The sequence below is a fragment of the Primulina eburnea genome, chromosome 3, assembly GCF_022965805.1.
Source record: "Primulina eburnea isolate SZY01 chromosome 3, ASM2296580v1, whole genome shotgun sequence".
Taxonomy (NCBI): Eukaryota; Viridiplantae; Streptophyta; class Magnoliopsida; order Lamiales; family Gesneriaceae; genus Primulina; species Primulina eburnea.
Window position 1 is genome coordinate 1,771,982 of NC_133103.1, and position 18,487 is coordinate 1,790,468.

At 36.6% G+C, this 18,487-nt stretch overlaps 4 protein-coding genes across 7 annotated transcripts; 3 read left to right on the forward strand and 1 right to left on the reverse strand.

Moving 5' to 3' along the window:
* Window positions 1-858: 858 nt before the first annotated feature.
* On the forward strand, window positions 859-1,646 carry LOC140825196 (dehydration-responsive element-binding protein 1E-like). Its single transcript, XM_073186822.1, has one exon. The coding sequence runs from the start codon at window positions 907-909 to the stop codon at window positions 1,534-1,536; it is 630 nt and encodes a 209-aa protein (XP_073042923.1). The 5' UTR covers window positions 859-906; the 3' UTR covers window positions 1,537-1,646.
* A 3,028-nt stretch (window positions 1,647-4,674) lies between these two features.
* On the forward strand, window positions 4,675-8,239 carry LOC140825195 (uncharacterized). 3 transcript variants are annotated; one of them, XM_073186820.1, is made up of 4 exons: window positions 4,675-5,028; window positions 5,100-5,865; window positions 7,108-7,254; window positions 7,399-8,239. In XM_073186820.1, exons 2-4 carry the CDS (start codon window positions 5,158-5,160, stop codon window positions 7,939-7,941), a joined length of 1,398 nt encoding a protein of 465 aa, XP_073042921.1. In that variant the 5' UTR covers window positions 4,675-5,028; window positions 5,100-5,157; the 3' UTR covers window positions 7,942-8,239. The 3 variants fall into 3 exon arrangements, with proteins under 3 accessions (XP_073042921.1, XP_073042920.1, XP_073042922.1); XM_073186819.1 differs by having other exon boundaries at window positions 4,675-5,865; XM_073186821.1 differs by having other exon boundaries at window positions 4,675-5,865; window positions 7,108-7,231; window positions 7,388-8,239.
* Window positions 8,240-8,737: 498 nt separating this feature from the next.
* LOC140825194 (protein HOTHEAD-like) lies at window positions 8,738-11,572 on the forward strand. Of its 2 annotated transcripts, none has more exons than XM_073186818.1 (5): window positions 8,738-8,892; window positions 9,038-9,679; window positions 9,889-10,280; window positions 10,402-10,967; window positions 11,046-11,572. In XM_073186818.1, the coding sequence occupies exons 1-5, from the start codon at window positions 8,799-8,801 to the stop codon at window positions 11,101-11,103; spliced, it is 1,752 nt and encodes a 583-aa protein (XP_073042919.1). In that variant the 5' UTR covers window positions 8,738-8,798; the 3' UTR covers window positions 11,104-11,572. The 2 variants fall into 2 exon arrangements, with proteins under 2 accessions (XP_073042919.1, XP_073042918.1); XM_073186817.1 differs by having other exon boundaries at window positions 8,744-8,892; window positions 9,035-9,679.
* Window positions 11,465-17,784, reverse strand: LOC140825193 (phospholipase D beta 1-like). Its single transcript, XM_073186816.1, is given in 12 exon segments — window positions 11,465-11,554; window positions 11,557-11,790; window positions 11,929-12,126; window positions 12,232-12,402; window positions 12,729-12,877; window positions 13,287-13,434; window positions 13,529-13,597; window positions 13,665-13,913; window positions 14,364-14,558; window positions 15,371-15,484; window positions 15,967-16,953; window positions 17,312-17,784. Coding segments are annotated over 11 exon segments (2,580 nt in total). The 5' UTR covers window positions 16,930-16,953; window positions 17,312-17,784.
* Between the last annotated feature and the right edge of the window lie 703 nt (window positions 17,785-18,487).

Genomic DNA, 18,487 nt, shown 5'->3' on the forward strand with positions numbered 1-18,487 from the left:
CTATCGATAATGATAAAAAAGATTGTCACATGTGTGCAGAATGTGTAGTATAAATTAAACATTTATCATATTTAGTATCTGGCATATCGATAAACATTTTTTTATAATTCTAATAATATCATTTATTCACTCAACTTCATATTTCACGTCATCACATTTTCTTTTGTGTTTTTTCATATCGAAAAAGTTGATCTTTTCTTTTTTTCATTTCTAAAAAATTTATGTTTTATTTTTTCATATTTTTTACCGAGTACATGCATTATGTATGATACGATTTATTAATCTTAAATTTTTTTTAAAACAATATTTCTTTCTATTTTTTTTTTTAAAAATCACATGTATAGCGTGTTCTATGACCCAGCCACTAATATGTATATAGCTAAGTGTGTCCAGGAAATTAACCAGTAGGTCTTTTATAAGACAGTTTCATCGATTTTTATTCGTGAGATATATCAATCCTGTCAATATTTACAATAAAAAATAATATTTTGACATAAAAAATAATATTTTTCCTGTGTAACTCAATTAAAATATACGTAACTCATAAAATTAAATCATTTCACACGAATGTCTAAAAACTAAAAGGTGGTGACTGACTATGCAGTTTGTGATTCGTAAGAGTGTTTTTTGGATAATAAATATATAGTGTGTACGCACGTTTCTAAATTATTATTATTATTATTATTAAAAGGCACGTTTCTAAATTATGGGTCCCAACTCCCAACTCCGGGTGTTATTTTCCTCATAAAGTGTTTACTGTCGGACAATCCGTGTTCTCGCGTATATTACGTCCCACGTGAAAAATTTCCACCCGAAATATATAAATACTTGATTTACAGTGTGCTCACTCTCAATCAATTCAAGCTCGAGATATAAATTTCCATACATAAAAAAAGCTTCACATTTATGGAAATCGATTCACCAACTTCGAGTACAGCTGTTCAGTCGGAAGAGTATGTGATTCTGGCTTCGAATCACCCCAAGAAACGAGCAGGGAGGAAGAAGTTTAAGGAGACGCGCCACCCGGTTTACCGCGGTGTGAGGCGGAGAAACTCCGACAAATGGGTTTGCGAAGTGCGCGAGCCGGTCAAGCAGAAGAGGATATGGCTTGGGACTTATCCTACGGCTGAGATGGCGGCCAGAGCCCACGACGTGGCGGCTTTGGCATTGAGGGGGCAAACGGCTTGCCTTAATTTCGCCGACTCGGTATCGCTGTTGCGTGTTCCGGTGTCTATGGATCCTGAGGATATACGCAAAGCGGCGGTCGAGGCGGCGGAGAAGTTTCGACCTGGCACGGGACAAGGTGGCTGTGAAGAGGGGAGGAGTGAAGATCAGCATGCTGCTGAGAGTGGGAGGTTGTGCGTCAGCAACGGGGCGGAATTTAACGATTTTCTGTACGTGAATGAAGGTCTGGTGGATACTTTCGGAGTGGCCAGTGATGGGATTCTGGCCGCGTCTCCGCCCCGGTGCTTGGGGTGGAATTTATGTTGGGATGAGGTGGAAAGTGACGTTGAAGTGGAATTGTGGAGTTACTAATTCATTCATTCCCACTTTACTTTATACATCTTTAATTTGTGATTAATATTTCCTTTAAGCCTATGAATTTTCAATTTGCGAAATTATTAATATTATTTTTAATTCACTAATATTAGCGAGTCAAAATATTACAAGCATGGATACTTTTTAACTTTTTTTAAAAAAAAAATTATAAATATTTTTTAAATTTGAAAAGAAAACGCGTCATCTTTCAGGCGCGGTTTACCCAATTTCGACATGATTAGTTGCACACACATTTATATGAATTTTTCAGAAATGTCGTTATGTTGAGTATTTGTTTTATTATAGCATTGGGGTTTGGTGTGAGATTTTTTCGTTTTTTAAGTTCGAACTATGTATCATTCGCATCTACTACTTACATAAATGGATGGATAATAAAATAAAAATAACAACTATAAAAATTTCAAAACTAAAAATATAATTTTTTTCCATCACCAAAACGGTGGTGAATCATGTCGTGTTGATTGTGTGGCATAGCCGGTGTTGTTTGGTTCACGTATCTTTTCACAATTTAGTGCATATCTCGAATCATGCATACAATGATTACTGAATGATTGCCCGATGGGTCCGTGCCACTCCAGATTGTGCTGCTCTGCTTCAAGTTTTATATTATCTTTAAATTTTGGTTCTTGGATTTGGATGCCGAAAATAAGCTAATCAGTTACCCAAATTATGAATAAATTTTTTAAGAAAAAAAGAAATCACGATTCATGCGTAAAACTTGGAGAATTCACAGGCGTTAAAATGGGATATTTAGGAAGGATTAGTCCTCTTATGAGACGGTCTCACGAATTTTTATCTGTGAGACGAGTCAATCCTACCGATATTCCAAATAAAAAGTAATACTCTTAGTATAAAAAGTAATACTTTTTCATAGATGACCAAAATAAAAGAGCTGTCTCACAAAATACGATATTTGAGACCGTCTGATACAAATTTTTAAAAAACAAAAAAATAAAAGTGTGTGTTGAAATTTAAAAAACAAAAAATAAAAGTGTAATATTAGTATCATATAAAGATAAAGTTGGAAGAAAAAGTTGATGTCCTTTTTAAGTAGTTACTATCATATCTTCAATTTTAATAAAAAGTGGGTCTCATGTAAGACCATCTCACAGATCTAAATCTGTGAGACAGGTCAACACTATCGATATTCACAATCAAAAGTAATATTTTTTTATGGATGACCCATATAAGAAATCCGTCTCACAAATACAACCCGTTAAACTGTCTCATACAAGTTTTTGATTTTAATAAAATAGAATAGATCATACGAACAATTCACTGTCTTTATCTATGCTTTTAAATTTTCGAATAATTATATTACCTCTAACATAAAAAATAGTATAAAAATATTTTGTTATTTGTATATTTTAATTTAATATCTTGAAGTTCACACGAATATTATTTAACATAATTTTTTTCATGTTTATGCATGCTTCACGTGCCTACGACATACATCTATACTATTTTATTAAATTTGAGATACTTAAAGTAACTAATTTTGGTGTCATGATCTGTTTTAATAATTATATCAATAAAATATTCAAATTTCAATGCAAGTTACATGTAGTTCAGTAGATAGAATAATTGTTTTTTAGAGCATATGTTATAGGTTTAATTTTCTCTGAGGTCATTTTTTTGTTATTTTATTTTTTAATTTACATACCAAAATTACAGTGTAGTCTCTCACTATTTCTTATAAGTATATTTTGATCCTCATTTAAATATAAATTAAATGAATTATAATAAATATTATACAAACATGCAACGTGTGCTTCGATGCACTAATTTATTAATTAAACTTGTGTTACGTATGATAATTGACTTGGTTCGTTAACGTAGTATCAAACAAGTTGAATGAAAATGTTGACCAAAAAAACTATCAATAAATAAAGAGAAAAACAACTTCTCCGACGGATCTAGCTTAAAAACCGCACAAAAAGTTTCAAAAACTGTTTTTTAGAATATCAAATTACCTCTTATTTATTTTTTAGCATGAATATTAAATTTCTCTATTATTAAAGTCGAGTCTAATAAAGAGACATTAGTATCTTGGTATGTTTTTTAGAATTTCAAATTACCACTTATTTCTTTTTTAGCATGAATATTAAATTTCTCTATTTTTTTTAAAAAAAAACCTATTAAAATCATAAATTTGAATTTTTTTTATTTTTTTTCAAATTTAATTTCTAATTTTTTTAACATTAATACTTATACATAAGAAAATTGAATATAGAAGCATGCTCGAGACAATGGAGTCAATAATTACGTACAGCAAAACATAAATTTTACTTAATAATTATATGTATATACACAGCGTGTCACATATGTGACACTAATATTTGGAAAAAAAATATCGTGTCTCTTTCATGTAACACCCATTTAATTGTCACATGTTATGTTTTTTTTAATAATAGGTTTTTTTGATATAGTTTCATAAAGTGAGATAGATAAATTATGTTTATATTTACAATAAAAAATAATATTTTCGACATAAAAAATAATAAATATTAATGAGTGATCAAAATATAATATTTGTCTCACAAAATTGGCTCGTGAGATCGTTACATGAAATTTTATGTTTTATTAATGTGGTAACTTTTAAATATACAATTTTGTACACTTATCAATCAATGATCCGTATAACAAAAAATGTCATTGCAAATGAATTTTTGCTCTAATATTTTAAGAAGTTTGATTTTTGTAATTCTTTTTTCCTCGTCACGAAAAGGACACGAATAACAAAAAACTACAACTCCTCCAACAAATTATTTATTGCAGTGTCTGGGGACTGTGCCAGCAAATAGCCTGATCTCATAATTAATTAATATATATATCATAAAATAATAATATTACGTGAACCCCGCCAACTTGAGGTCTTTGCCGAGTCCGACCTAATAGATTTGCGACTACTGCATGTTTAATATTAATAAAATAAAATAAAATAAAAATCAATATAAAACCTTGTCACAAAGTTTGTTCAGTATAATTTATATAATTAGTATAATTTATAAGTTATGTAATTAAATTAATACAAGACTGACCCGAATTCAAACAAAATTATAAAAAAACTTGAGATCCAAATTAAAACCCCCACATCAAGAACCATGCAAGCTCCTTCTTCTTGTGCTCCATCTACCTTGAAAAACCCACTGTACTATTCTCTTTCCTACACACGAGCACACGCAGTGATTAAATTAAATGGGTTTGCTTCAACTGTTATTGATAAATAATAAGCTAGCCTAGAGATCTTCACCAGAAGAAGAAGAAGAAGCTGCCTCTCACTTTCGTAGCCTCCTCGTTTTAAAAAGAGCCATCATTTGCATCTTGTTGATTTGCATTGATCATTTATGTGCAAAGCTGACTCCGTCTGCTGCTGTGTTTTTTTGAATTTGTTTGTAGATAAGCTTAAAGATTTTCCATGATATTTGAAAATCAACTTTCAATAAATGCAGTCTGATTTCTGTAGAGGTAGCAGCTTTTAACGAAGCGTTTTGATTTCTCTCAGTTTGCTTCGTTCTAAATAGAAATTCTCGTTGCAGCTCAAAGGAGGAATTTTTTTTTAAAAAAAAAAACACTGTTTTTTGCTCCTTTCTTATCATGGATTACAAAAATATGAATGTTGGAGCCAGACCCTTGTCGTTGAAAGATTACTTGTTGGACGATATGAGTTCTTGTTCGTCCAACGGCTTCGGCTCCTTCCCCAGAAGACAATGCTGCACCACCGTACGATTCCTTCTCGATATCGAGCTAAAAAACCAGGAACACCAACAGTATTCATATTTCAAGAAAAACCCACCAGCCCTACTGAAAAGCCCATCGAAATCCGCTCTCTCGGCGTTTCAGCACGTCATCACCGCCATAAAGAGACTCCCCTTCGCCGCCGGGAGATCGTCGGAGACGGAGAAACCAAAGAATTCGATGCTAGCGCGAAGCATTTCGAAAAAGATCAACAAGAAGAGCTCCACTTTCTGGAGGAGGAAGCCAAACGAGAAGGAGATCGGACGGATGAAATCGTTCGATGAGTTGCTCAAGGAGGATCCCGTGTCTTCGGATCGTTCCAAAATCTCCCCGAACGATGCTTACGGTAACTGCCGACCGGAGAGCGATATTGTTACTGCGGCGAGGGAGGCATGTTCCAGCGGTGATCTGAAATTTACGGAGGAGGGGCAAAACGGCGTCGTAGAGGTTCCATTAAAGGACAATAAAGCGAGTAATGGCGAGACAATGGGTGTGCCACAGAGTAATGTTCGGGGTGCCTCAACTACAATCAGTGATGGGAGTGAGGTCAGCACCACCAACTCGAAGGTAACTCAGTCCCTTGTACCGCTTCGTTTTAATTGGTTGGAATTTTGATTTTCTATATCCACAAATTTTATTAATTTTACAAATTGATTTTGATATATGATATCAACATATTTCGTTAATTTCAATATATTTTATTCACAATAAAAAAATAACACTCTTAATATAAAAAATAATATTTTTTTATGAATGATTCAAATAAGAGATTCGTCTCACAAAATACGACTCATAAGACCATCACACAAGTTTTTGTCTGACCCAAAATGCTTTTCTCAAAATATTTTCTTTACTAAACAACTAAATTCACTACCTGAATATATGTGGCTTTTGAAACTGATTGAAAATAAATCATCATAAGATTAATTTTAAAGGACTGATCGGGTCGGGTAGGACCGGATTGAAGTTTAACCTCTAATCAGGATTAGTTTTGGGCCCCGGTTTAGGTCTGCCGTATTATCTGACAAATTAGAATAATATTCCTAGCAATCAATCATACAGAGAGCGAGTTACAAGATATCTTATAATAAATAAGCAAGCTGATATTTGAATTTATAGCAGAAACCCCACTTCTTACAATAATCTTTGATTTTTATTTGTGCATGCATGCATGTGGTCCCTACAAATCTTAGTTAATCCATGGTCAAATCACATGGGCATTGATTTCAGGCAAAAAAAATCACCATTCAGTGAATGTCTCAGTTAGGTGTCCAGTCAGAGTCTCAGTCCAAGACAATAATACTTGAGCTGGGATTAAGATTTGTGTACTTCCAGCTAGTTGTGTTGGACTCCAACTCTGCTTTTTGATCGAGTCGCCCATGAGCTACAAACGTACACGTGTTGGTTGGCTAGCTTGCAGTTCTCACCCATGCCAAATAGACAGAAACTGTGCTTCTGCAAATTAAATGGTTGAACTTATAGTTTTCTAGTAACAGTCGATTTGCGACGGCCTTTGAGCTTGTGCACGATGAACATTGTTGTCATGGTAAATGTCAAATGAGGGGTGCAGGGGTAGGACATACGGGTCGACTGAGATCAATATGGCTTAATACATTTGAAGAGAATTGAATATAGATATCTATATAGATCGACTTATGTGATCCTAAATCAACATATTGATTGTGACAAAATTAAGCCAAGCTACTAGTTTCTTGATCCATTTATTTATTTAGCTTTTGAAAAAATCAAGCTAATCCCTTTTTTTTCCAAGTTTTGTCCCTCATATTTTATTGAAATGATAAATAACAGGAGAAGCTATGGTCGACCGAAGAGAAGGAACAGTTGAGTCCAGTGTCTGTGATGGACTGCCCATTTGATGATGAAGATGATGAGGTCTCGTCCCCTTACCGACATAGAGTCGCTCATGTAGCAGGTGAATCAATCTCCCTACCTTCTGTTACATGTTATACATTTTACGGGTGTGAATCACCACTCACAGATGACATACAAGGTGTAAAATTATTGGTGGACACCTCATACGAGATCAAGATACAGGTTCTAATGAGAAAAATGTGTTTCATGTCATCAGAAAACAAGAAGAAGATTCAGCGGTTTGAGTCACTTGCTGAACTTGAGCCATTGAACTTAACTGAACGATTTGCTTTACAGCCAGAATCTGATAATGAATCACTTGAATGGCCTCAGCAATGTCCTTATGAATCAAAAATCGGTAAATTCACCTCAGAGATAGAGGAAAAAGAAGTAGCAGAGGAAAACAATCATAAAGCGTTGGAATTACTTCATCTCTTCAAGCACAAACACCCATCGAATGCCCCCAAAACGACGACTGAGAAGCTGGTTTCGGATTTCTTCAGAGAACAAGTAACAAACGCACGTGGTAAACAAGGTGTATCTTCGTTTGATAAGGAACTATTTGAGCAAGTCGAAGTTTGGATCAATGGACAAAACCCCCACGAGCCATTTCTTGGATGGGAAGTGAAGGCGAATAGACAATCTTACATCAATGACATGGAAAAAGATGGGACTTGGAAGACATTGGATCAAGAAAATATGGAAGTAGCTTTGGAGTTGGAAATCGATATATTTAGTACGCTGTTGAATGAGATGTTGGGAGCAATTTGAAACTTATAAGATGACATTTTGAGTGGAAATAAATTGAGGAAATCAAACTCATGGTTGTTTTCGTCATTCTGATGCCGGAACGGAGATGGCTGGAATGACTAAGGCCACCTTGATGCAAGCTTGGAAAAAAATTATTTATTTTACCTTTTATGTTGTGTATTTGAACTTGAATGGTGAGTTTTTTTTGTTTGGGATAATGGCTTGGGTTAATCTTCCTCCATTTTGTTTTTTCTCAAGCTTTAGCCAATGTATCTTGTTCTCAACCCTTGGGGGTTGGTATATCCAGTTTCTTCGATTAATTGTTCTCAGTGAAATTTAACATTCGGCATCTCAAATATGATAATATATGCAATCGTCCCCCTAAGTTAGGAATTTGATACCAATAGCACCACAAAATTTTGAATCTTGATATGATTAGTCGTCCATTCACAATATCGATCGAGTCTTGAGAGAAGTTTTGATTTGTAGCTACAATTCAATCAATTAGGAGAAAACTAAGTTGAATAATACAAAAATATCATAATCGGGTGGTGTATATTTCCAAGAATGCCAAAAAAGTGTTCAGACGACAAAAGCTCATTAATGATGTTTGGTTAGAAAGCTGTGACCTTTGGTTTCACAAATTGTACATCTTCTTGAAGTTGGTTCTACATTATAGCTTCACTTGTCCGAGAGTCCAATCTTGAAAGAATCTTTTTGCCCTCAAAGTTTTTAGCCATCTAATTCGTTGGTCCATCCATGAAACTCATCGTAACTATATATACAAAGAGGTAAGTTGAGAGACATTACAAATCCATATACCCTTTACATTACAACTCGAGAGTTGTTTTTTGTCTTAGGGAATTTAAGGATCAAAGATGAGTAAATTCATGGGATTTTGTACGAAGAGATTGCTGTGTTTTGCATTTGCTGGAATTGTTATCTTCTATGGATTATGTTCATCTGAAGAAGGTACACCCATTTGAAACATTTATTCTTTTCGATGCATTGGAAATTTCTTGCATTAATCGGTATATATAACGTAAAAATTTCCAAAAATAATTAATAAATGAAGCTCTAAATTTAATAAACTGATTTTACCTGAGTCGATTAGTAGGACCCGCATACAGTTTTATGGAACAAGGAACCTCGGCTCCAGCAGTCTCCTACTACGACTACATCATAATCGGCGGAGGCACAGCCGGCTGCCCACTGGCCGCCACACTCTCTCAAAACGGGACCGTCCTCCTCCTCGAACGCGGCGGCTCACCTTACGGAAACCCAAACATCACCAACCTCTCGGCCTTCGGCCGAGCCCTCTCCGACCCCGACCCTTCGTCCCCTTCCCAACGCTTCATTTCCGAAGACGGCGTCATCAACGCGCGTGCCCGCGTGCTGGGAGGAGGAAGCTGCCTGAACGCTGGATTCTACACACGCGCCGCCACGGATTACGTGAGGGACGCCGGATGGGACGGCGCTCTGGTGAACGAGTCTTATGCTTGGGTGGAGAAGGAGGTGGCGTTTGAGCCGCCGATGAAGCAGTGGCAGTCAGCGGTTAGGGATGGTCTGTTGGAGGCTGGAGTGAACCCTTACAACGGGTTCACGTACGATCATGTGGTTGGGACTAAAATCGGCGGCACCATTTTTGATTCCCAAGGCCGCCGCCACACGGCAGCTGATCTTCTGACGTATGCCAATCCCAGTGGGCTCACAGTGCTGCTGCATGCTTCTGTTCATAAAATCTTGTTCAGAAACAAAGGTATTAAAGTACACTCCCTTATCAACTGCTAAATAAAATTCTTGGTTAACGTGACGCTATTATACTTGGGGTAATTCTTGGTTGGTTCGGCACTATCCTTCATCAATGTTACGTTATTTTTCATATAATTCAATGCATTGGTCAACCAAAGTTAGGGTATGGTCGAATAAATCGAAGAAATTTCCAACTTCAACACCTTTATGCAACAGGGAAAGCGAGGCCCATAGCTCATGGAGTGGTATTCAGAGACGCTTCAGGGAATAAACACATGGCATACTTAAAAGATGGGCCTAAAAATGAGATAATATTATCAAGTGGGGCTCTTGGAAGCCCACAACTATTGATGCTTAGTGGGATAGGCCCAATGGATCATCTCATGGCCCATAACATAACATTGGTGTTGGACCAACCTTTGGTTGGCCAAGGCATGTCCGACAACCCCATGAACGCGATATTTGTGCCTTCACCTAATCCGGTCGAGGTCTCCCTTATTCAGGTGGTCGGGATCACGCCTTTTGGGAGCTACATAGAAGCCGCCAGTGGAGAAAACTTTGCAGGCGATGGCAGTTATCGACGTGACTACGGGATGTTTTCTCCTAAGGTACAACATTTCATTAATATTTTGGTGGTGTGTTTTCCTTTGTGCTTGTCTACTTTGTTTGGCATTTTGCTTAGTGTCGTCAATTAACAAATAACAAGTGCAAGTGAACAAAATAATTCAGATTGGGCAGCTCTCCACGGTTCCACCAAAGCAAAGAACCTCAATAACTTTGTCCCGAGCCATCGCTGCGATGGAAACCCTCGACCCTGTCGCCTTCAGGGGCGGGTTCATCCTTGAAAAGGTCATGGGCCCCATCTCCACGGGGCATTTAGAACTCAGAAACAAGAATCCAAATGACAATCCAATCGTCACATTCAATTACTTCAAGCATCCCCACGACCTCCAAAGATGTGTAGATGGCCTAAAAGTCATTGAAACCGTGATCGAATCGAAGGCATTTTCCCAGTTCCGATACGATTACCTTTCTCTTCCGACACTCCTTAACATGACAGCCAATGCACCAGTGAATATGCTGCCCAAACATACCAACGTTTCAACATCGTTGGAGCAGTTCTGTAAGGACACAGTGATGACTATATGGCATTATCATGGGGGATGTCAGGTGGGAAGAGTGGTGGATTCTGAGTATAGGGTTCTTGGAGTCGATGCCCTGCGGGTTATCGATGGATCGACCTTTAATTATTCACCCGGAACAAATCCTCAGGCCACTGTTATGATGCTGGGAAGGTAATTGTTTGATTAGAGCTTGTTGAGTGTTGAAACTTCACGAGTTTTCTGGATAAATTTTGTTGGTGTTTGTTGCAGGTACATGGGAGTGAAAATATTGGAGGAGAGATTTGGAACTGATAAATTAAAAGATTGATCATTTGTTTTGTTTTTTATATTTCTTGGGGGATACAACAATGTGGATGCACACATGTCTTCCAGTAATAAAGCGTACTTGGATTTAATTATGTTGTAGTTAAAGGCTACCTTCAAGCTTGTCTCCACTTCATTTTTCATGCATGAGCAATAATTATCTCAGATTTTAGTGAAGCAAAAAGAAGTAAAATTTATTAAAGATAATACAACATCGATGTATTGTTACAAACAACTCATTCTCACCTCATTAAATATCAAGATATCACAACCTGGGGGGGGGGGGGGTGGGGGGAGGGGATTGAAAAAATAACTAATTACTCAACATCTTTTAGAGTTAAATTGAAATAAAATATCGGTCATCCTCACAAAGGCTTCACATCATACTGGTAATTGATCAAATCGTGAGATTTTCTTGAATTCCGGTGAAAGTCCCAATTATCTTGCCACCCATATCGGGGAATGTCTCGCAGCCAGGAAGAGGCTTAACTTTCCCCATTCTATCAACCTCAACTGGATATTTCAGTAGATGTCCTCTCATTTCACTATTTTCATCAGCTGCAAACTGTTTCCAGTTATGCTCACCCATCCATCTTACGCGTCGAGCACATTCCAAGCTCTCTGGTTGCTCAAAGCATGGCTCTAAAGTACCCGTGTGTTCAGCCCAGAGTGACATTCGGTACCCATAAATCTGTAGGGAAAAGTTAGAGACTTTCTGTGTGATGTTCTCAAGAAGTTGATGATTAACTACCATTACTAACCGAGTTAGTAGTTGAACCAGAAAGTAAATAAAGATATGTGTTGTTTCCTGTAAGTTCAAAGGGTTCACCTGTCCGCGAGGATTAGCATGTCGGCTTGCCCAAGTATAATTTGGCTGGTATGCACCCATTGCGATTTCACTGTCCCTCGTGCCTTCTAAAGATCGTTGATTGATGTTAGCAGAACCAATTATCACATACTCATCATCAACTATCATTCCCTTTGAGTGGACATAGATCATGAAACGTCTGTTTTTCCGAGTTAGCACCTTCAAAAAGAGTGATACAGGAGATTTAGAAGTCAGGTGCAACTGGCTAGAAGCAAGAATATTATGAAGCAGCGTATAGCTAGATAGAGATCAAGAAAAATGCACTTGTGGAGAATTTGAAGATGCTTTTGTGTCCGAGATGCTTCCATTGTCTCCTGCTTCACGATTGCCGAGACAGAAGAAATTCAAATAATCCTGGGGTTCGTAATCTCTGTCGAGCCCCACCTCTTGTAAAGCTTTGTAGATGGTTTCATACATCATTTGCATTGTATTATACTGCATGCGCATGAAATTTCGCAATAACATATATTAACCTACGAAACTATAGTTGCCATATCTCACATAAGCACAAACTTGTGAAAAACACAGCTTTTAACATGATGTTTTGGTTTCAGTGCTTGTTTCGGACCCTTTATTTTCTAATACCAAACAATATTAATATGTACGTCTTGAATATTCCTTTTGAGCAGAGGTTTTCAGCTTATTCTGAAGCATGTTAAGTATTTAACTATAGTCGGCGAACCTCCCACATTGAGCTTTTGGTGACAGTAGTATATGATATGAAAATTCGGAACTGGTCAGGGCCCTGAGTCATGATATACCTGCCAAAAAAGAATCCTTTGAGTTGGAGTACTGGTAGGAACTCCTTCCGGCCACATTGGGACAATAATGTACACAGAAAATCTCTCCCTTGCTCTAATTTTGTTTGCAATCTTGAGAGCAATTTCCATAGGAATTAAATTATTTGCACCTGAAATTATAAAGCACTTTCCGTTAGCTGTTCTTTCATACCAAAGAAAGAGGACGAATGGAAAATTTAACCCTTTAGCACATCACAGAACCTATCAAATAAGTTAAATTTTGTACGATAATCTCTATTTCAGTCCTTTCGTTCGGTCATTCAAAATTTCGACCTATTATTGCAAAAAATAAAATTAAATTAGCTCCCATGAGTTTAGGCTTTATGACAATGCGATTTTCCATAATTATGACCAACCTAAGAGAGTATCAAGATAACAATGCAACTGATTTTTGAGAAAATCTTGTCAAGAGCATATATTATCGTGGTAATTCAAACCACAAGGAAGGTTTCCATATTATGATCAAGTGTAAGGGGTATCAATGTAGGCCATGTAATTGAATGGATTTGAGAGTCTCACCTAGGTCCTTATAATTAGACCAATTGAAAGATGATCCAACGAAGTACTGGTTCTCAATGTATATGAAATGTTGTGCCGCGCGTATTGCTTTTACATAAGCTGTGTGTATGCTCATGTCTATCAGTACATTCTTCCCACATACCAAGTTCTGTTTCAATGCAAGAAAACTTCATTCACTACAATCATAAAACCGAGACCGCTCCGAAGGTGGAAGAGAACAAAGAAACAAGAGATTATGTTACCCTCTGTGAAGCCTCTTTTGGATCCTTGGGGAAACCTTCAACGGAGTTGGAGTCTATTGAACGAAAAATCTACAGCACGGACAAAATTCAGCACCAGAAACAAAAATGAAACTATATGGCCTCATTGAGGTGATACCTGAGTGTGCCATATCTCTTGATCATTTAAACTTAGGCAGGAAGCCTCCTCGATTCCCAATATGTCTGGAATTCTTTCAAGCTGTAGTAAGGAGTCATCATGTGAAGCTTTCATTTTTTGAATCACATGACGCTTTGAAGCGATGTCCCAACGCTCCTTAAAGTTTTTTAAGACATCATACGCAGCTGGACCATCAATTCTGCAGTGCAAATCGTGCCATGGCTCTCTTGGACAACCAACAGCAGGCCCCTATTTAGTTACAAAAAATGCATTCAAATGGTAATAAAATGGAACTGTAGAAACAAAAGAATTCACAACCGAGCCATTTTTTAACCATCCAAATATCGCATTCATCAAAGAAGCTACGCAATCATCATTACTTCAGAAAAAAATGGTATTTCTTTCTGTTACATCTTAGATTAATTTGTGTGTTGATAAACCATAGGACTATTCATCATAACGAGCACTCATGGAAAGAACAAGGAAAAAGAACACATCAAATGTCATGAAGAATAGAGGACACCTATTAGAACCGACAAAGACTTTTTTTTTTGACAAGAAACATATTTTATTAAAATATTAAGGTTTACAATACATTAGGCGGATGAGATATCCGCTATGCGAGGAAACTCCGAACCACTACAACACCGAAAATATTTGACCGAAAATATCCCCGAAAAGACTTCAATATGAAAATACCGCAAAATTGGGATTATGATAATCATCCTTGTGAACTGTTTGCAATGTGCTAAAGACCGGGTGTTGTTGGGTATCGTATCTTCCTTTGCATAGGTCAAGGCCTCCAACAAATGCCATGATCTTTCTCCTATAATTACCAGCATCGACATCCACTATAACACTTTTTTGATGATGAGTGTATATTGTTCCTGTTTCCTGATATCCAAAATCAAAAGTAAGTCATTGCACAGTCTAATTCTAGGGGGAAAAATTTACAGGTCAAACTCAAGCAGAGAGGGCTGCCCTCAGAAAGTTGCTCTGTAGGGGTACGTAAGTCTTCATTTTCCAAACTCTTTACATTCCCGAATATAAAATAAACATCACACTCTTATTTTTATTTTCTTTCAGCAAAACTCGTTTTCAGCAATTTTTACATCTTCCAGAGTCATCACTTCTTTGAATTTAACTTTTCATAACTCCCAAAATAACTCATATTAAAATTTGACCCAATATGATAAATTTTAAAATACTCTGTAGTAAACGATTATACATGTATGATATAACATTGCCACCTCGACATATTCTTGCATGAAATAATATTTACAAAAAAATAATCCTTTTCCAGATAACAAAACCAAACATAAATCAAATGCATGCCCTGATACATTTTTTAAAAACTATTTTCCAGAAAATGTTGAAAACAAAATCCAACGTAGCTGAGCTTCCTCTCATCTATCAACTGTATTTAACTTTAACATGCATTAAATAAAAACAGGCAGATCACAGACACATACTAATGCACGTGAGCAGTTCACTAGACAGATACTATAGATCCCTTTTGTTAAGAAGGCATATAAAATGAAATTCTCGTTCATAATTGATGACACAATGGGCATAAAGCTGTCAATAAAATTCAAGAGTATTATTTGCAGCGAGACGATCAATACAAGAAACTAGGGGCCTTTTGCAGAAAGGACTCTTTAATTAGGTCTATTCTCTCAGGGAAGAGAATGCAAAGTCGAATTTACCTGCTTTTTTGCCCAGCTACCTTTTCCTGCTGATCTTGGACACAATAGCACTTGCACAGATGAATGCTTGAAATAACGACGTGTTTCTTCATCGCTTGTACCCATTACACCATCCTAAATGTCAATAAAGAAAAGTGTGACCACAAAAAATCCATCTTCTAATCAGAGGTTAAGTAAACTCGAGATGTGGTTTTTATTTGAACTGAAAATTTGACAAGAAACCTTGGCAAACAACTTTAAAAGCCAACATCATATGCTCATAAAGCATTTTTTATGCAACAGCTCTGCAAAATCCCTACAGCTATCAGTTATTGCACCACAAATATTACACCATTTACAAGCTGTCAAGTATACATATCAAGAGCAGATGGTCAAATAAATGTTTTGTCATATAAGCACATATAAGAAAGTCAAATAAAATAGGGAATCCATTCTTGGGTCTATAACAAATATTAAAGTTCGAACTTGTATTCAGAATACTATAATGCATTAGGTGTCCATATATGGAAACTGCACTTTGTCAAATGATGCCAAAAAACAAAATGTATTCTGAATCAGATCAGTTGCGTTGAAAAGTAAAAATAAACTGTTCTTACAGTTTTATAGCCCAATATGCTCGTAGAAGTAGGATCATCCCATACAAGGAGCAGTACCCTCACGCCTTCTTGAGACTTGTCTTTCAAAAGCTGGCCCAAAGTGCTATTTTTCACATTAGGATCATCCCTCACAAGTTCAACTAAGTGGTAAACAGACCACCCTGTGATGTAAACTAGGCGACGAGCCTGGCGAATTGCATCATAAATATCACGCCAACAATGTCCATGTTGATAAAGCCTACCATCAGCCAACCACAAACTAGGAAGAGTAGCGTCATTTGCATGAGCATCTTGATACAGAGTGACCCTTCCTCCTCTCCTGAGTGGAAAATAAGTACCGGGCACACCCTGATATGAGAGATCTGATCCCACTCCACCGTGGTAAAGGGGTACCCTCTCCATAGGTATATATTGAATCGATAGACTCAGAACAGCCCCTGGATTGCATGGCTTCCCTTTTTCCCCTAGTATCGGATAAGTACCCTCGATTCTCGCTCCTAAGAATAGCTGTTCTGCAGGGATTCCAACAGCTCCAATTATTTGAGATCCCACGACATCACTATCTTTAACCACAAAGTGTACCTCAGCTCCGTAATGTGCTACTGGAACATAAAAATGCTGCGTCCAGACGGGGTTCTCATTGTTGCTAATCACAAAAGTCCTACCAACTACAGCGTTAGATATCGCAATTGTAACGTAAGGGTCACTGGTTATCTTAGTGGGCATGGCTCCTTCAACTTTGCTCATGAACCTTCCAGATAATCTCCCAAACATATCACCTAGGCTCTTGTGAAATAAATCCATGTTTGGAAGATTCTTCGCCTCCTTCACCCAAATATCCAAATTCCCATGCATCAATAACACCTTAAGTGACCCTGTAGAGGTCTTAAAAGGCACAGGTTGTACACCTTGGCCGTGCTGTGAGCTCTCGGACATTGAATCAGAATAAGTTAAGTGGGCCATGATAAATTTTCCGCACCTGAATTCCTGGAAAGATCTACTATTGTCTTCAAATGGAATTTGAACCGGTGGAGGAATTAAAAAAATGAAGAAAATTTGAAAGTTCCTCAAATAATGGTCCCAACAGAAATCAAAATTCAACCTTCATACACAATATGTTCAATAATGTTACAAAAATGCTATCCGATAATCACTGTAATTTCAATCCAAAAAATGCATCGACTCATGGTCCAAATGACAGCTTACAAAAAATTGAAGAAAAATCTAACTTCTCTTACTTATCATAAAGAAGAAAAACTACGCCATACAGCAGATCAAGGATCTGAGAAAAAATATGGCAAGAGCCACAAAGTCAAACCACAAATGGTTAGGAAATCCCACCTACCCTGATAACTAACCGGAACTTTGGAACAAATTCTGATAATTGCACAGCTCTGAAAGATGTTCGGCTCGGAAATATGATATCTTACCTGCGTTTAAAGACTTGAAAAGGGAAAAGGTAAAGACAAAAATTGTATGAGGTAAGAACTAAGAACCCAATACATAACTTTAATTAACAGGAAGATCGGTCAACTTGATTAAATCTTTCAAATAAGCCAACTGGTGGAATCTTCCACGAATGATCAAAGCAAAAAATTATTAAAAAAAATACATTCTTGGAAAGAGGGACCAACCCAGAGTTGGTTTCCAATTGGGTCCTAGAAAAGTATCATGTACATTTGAACGACCACAGCAAGTGCATGTACATATACTGTATAAAAAAGATTAGTCTTCCCAACAAGCTTCCTGGAGAGGAAGTACACAAATTTGGGAATCTTCTCTGTTGTGAATCCGGCATTATGGTCGAGTTTCTTGAGTTGATCGCAAGAAAATGACATAAAGGAAGAAAAACTCGAGGATTGCATTTATGCCGGCGTTGAAAACGTTTATTTAATAATAACTAGAAAAATGCACGTGCGTTGCACGTAAAAACTTAAACTGCTGAAAATATATGTGCGAAATTTTGATAATATTTAAATGAATTAAAACATGACTAATAACATTTATCAACTGAAATAAATTAATCCATAAAAAATAAAAAAATCATGATCATAGACGGTATATGAATAAGAGAAATTATCTTATCCACTTGACACACTTTCAAATATTCTTCTTGGTTGATTTTGAGAACTCAACAACTCTTTGTCGTAGTTTGTTATAATATGCATATAACTATTTTGATATGCTCAGCAAATATCTGATCGTCTTTAACATATATTATGTTATTTACAATTCTTATCCGAGATCTGACATGCTCATAGTTTGCTTCTTTATCACGACATTTTTTCGGTTTTCTACATTGTTTTTATCTGATAATCCTATTTTTCTGGCTATTTTTTTATTGTTAAATGATTTTTCAGCTTTTGACAATCATCAACTATAACAACTAAGAAAAAATGCTTTTATTCGCGATAAGTTTTCACTGTGACTAAAAGTATGTATAACTTATATATTCTTCAACAACATAACGAATGAATGGTGTTGCACCTTCTTCAAATATTGTGATATTTGTGATATCATT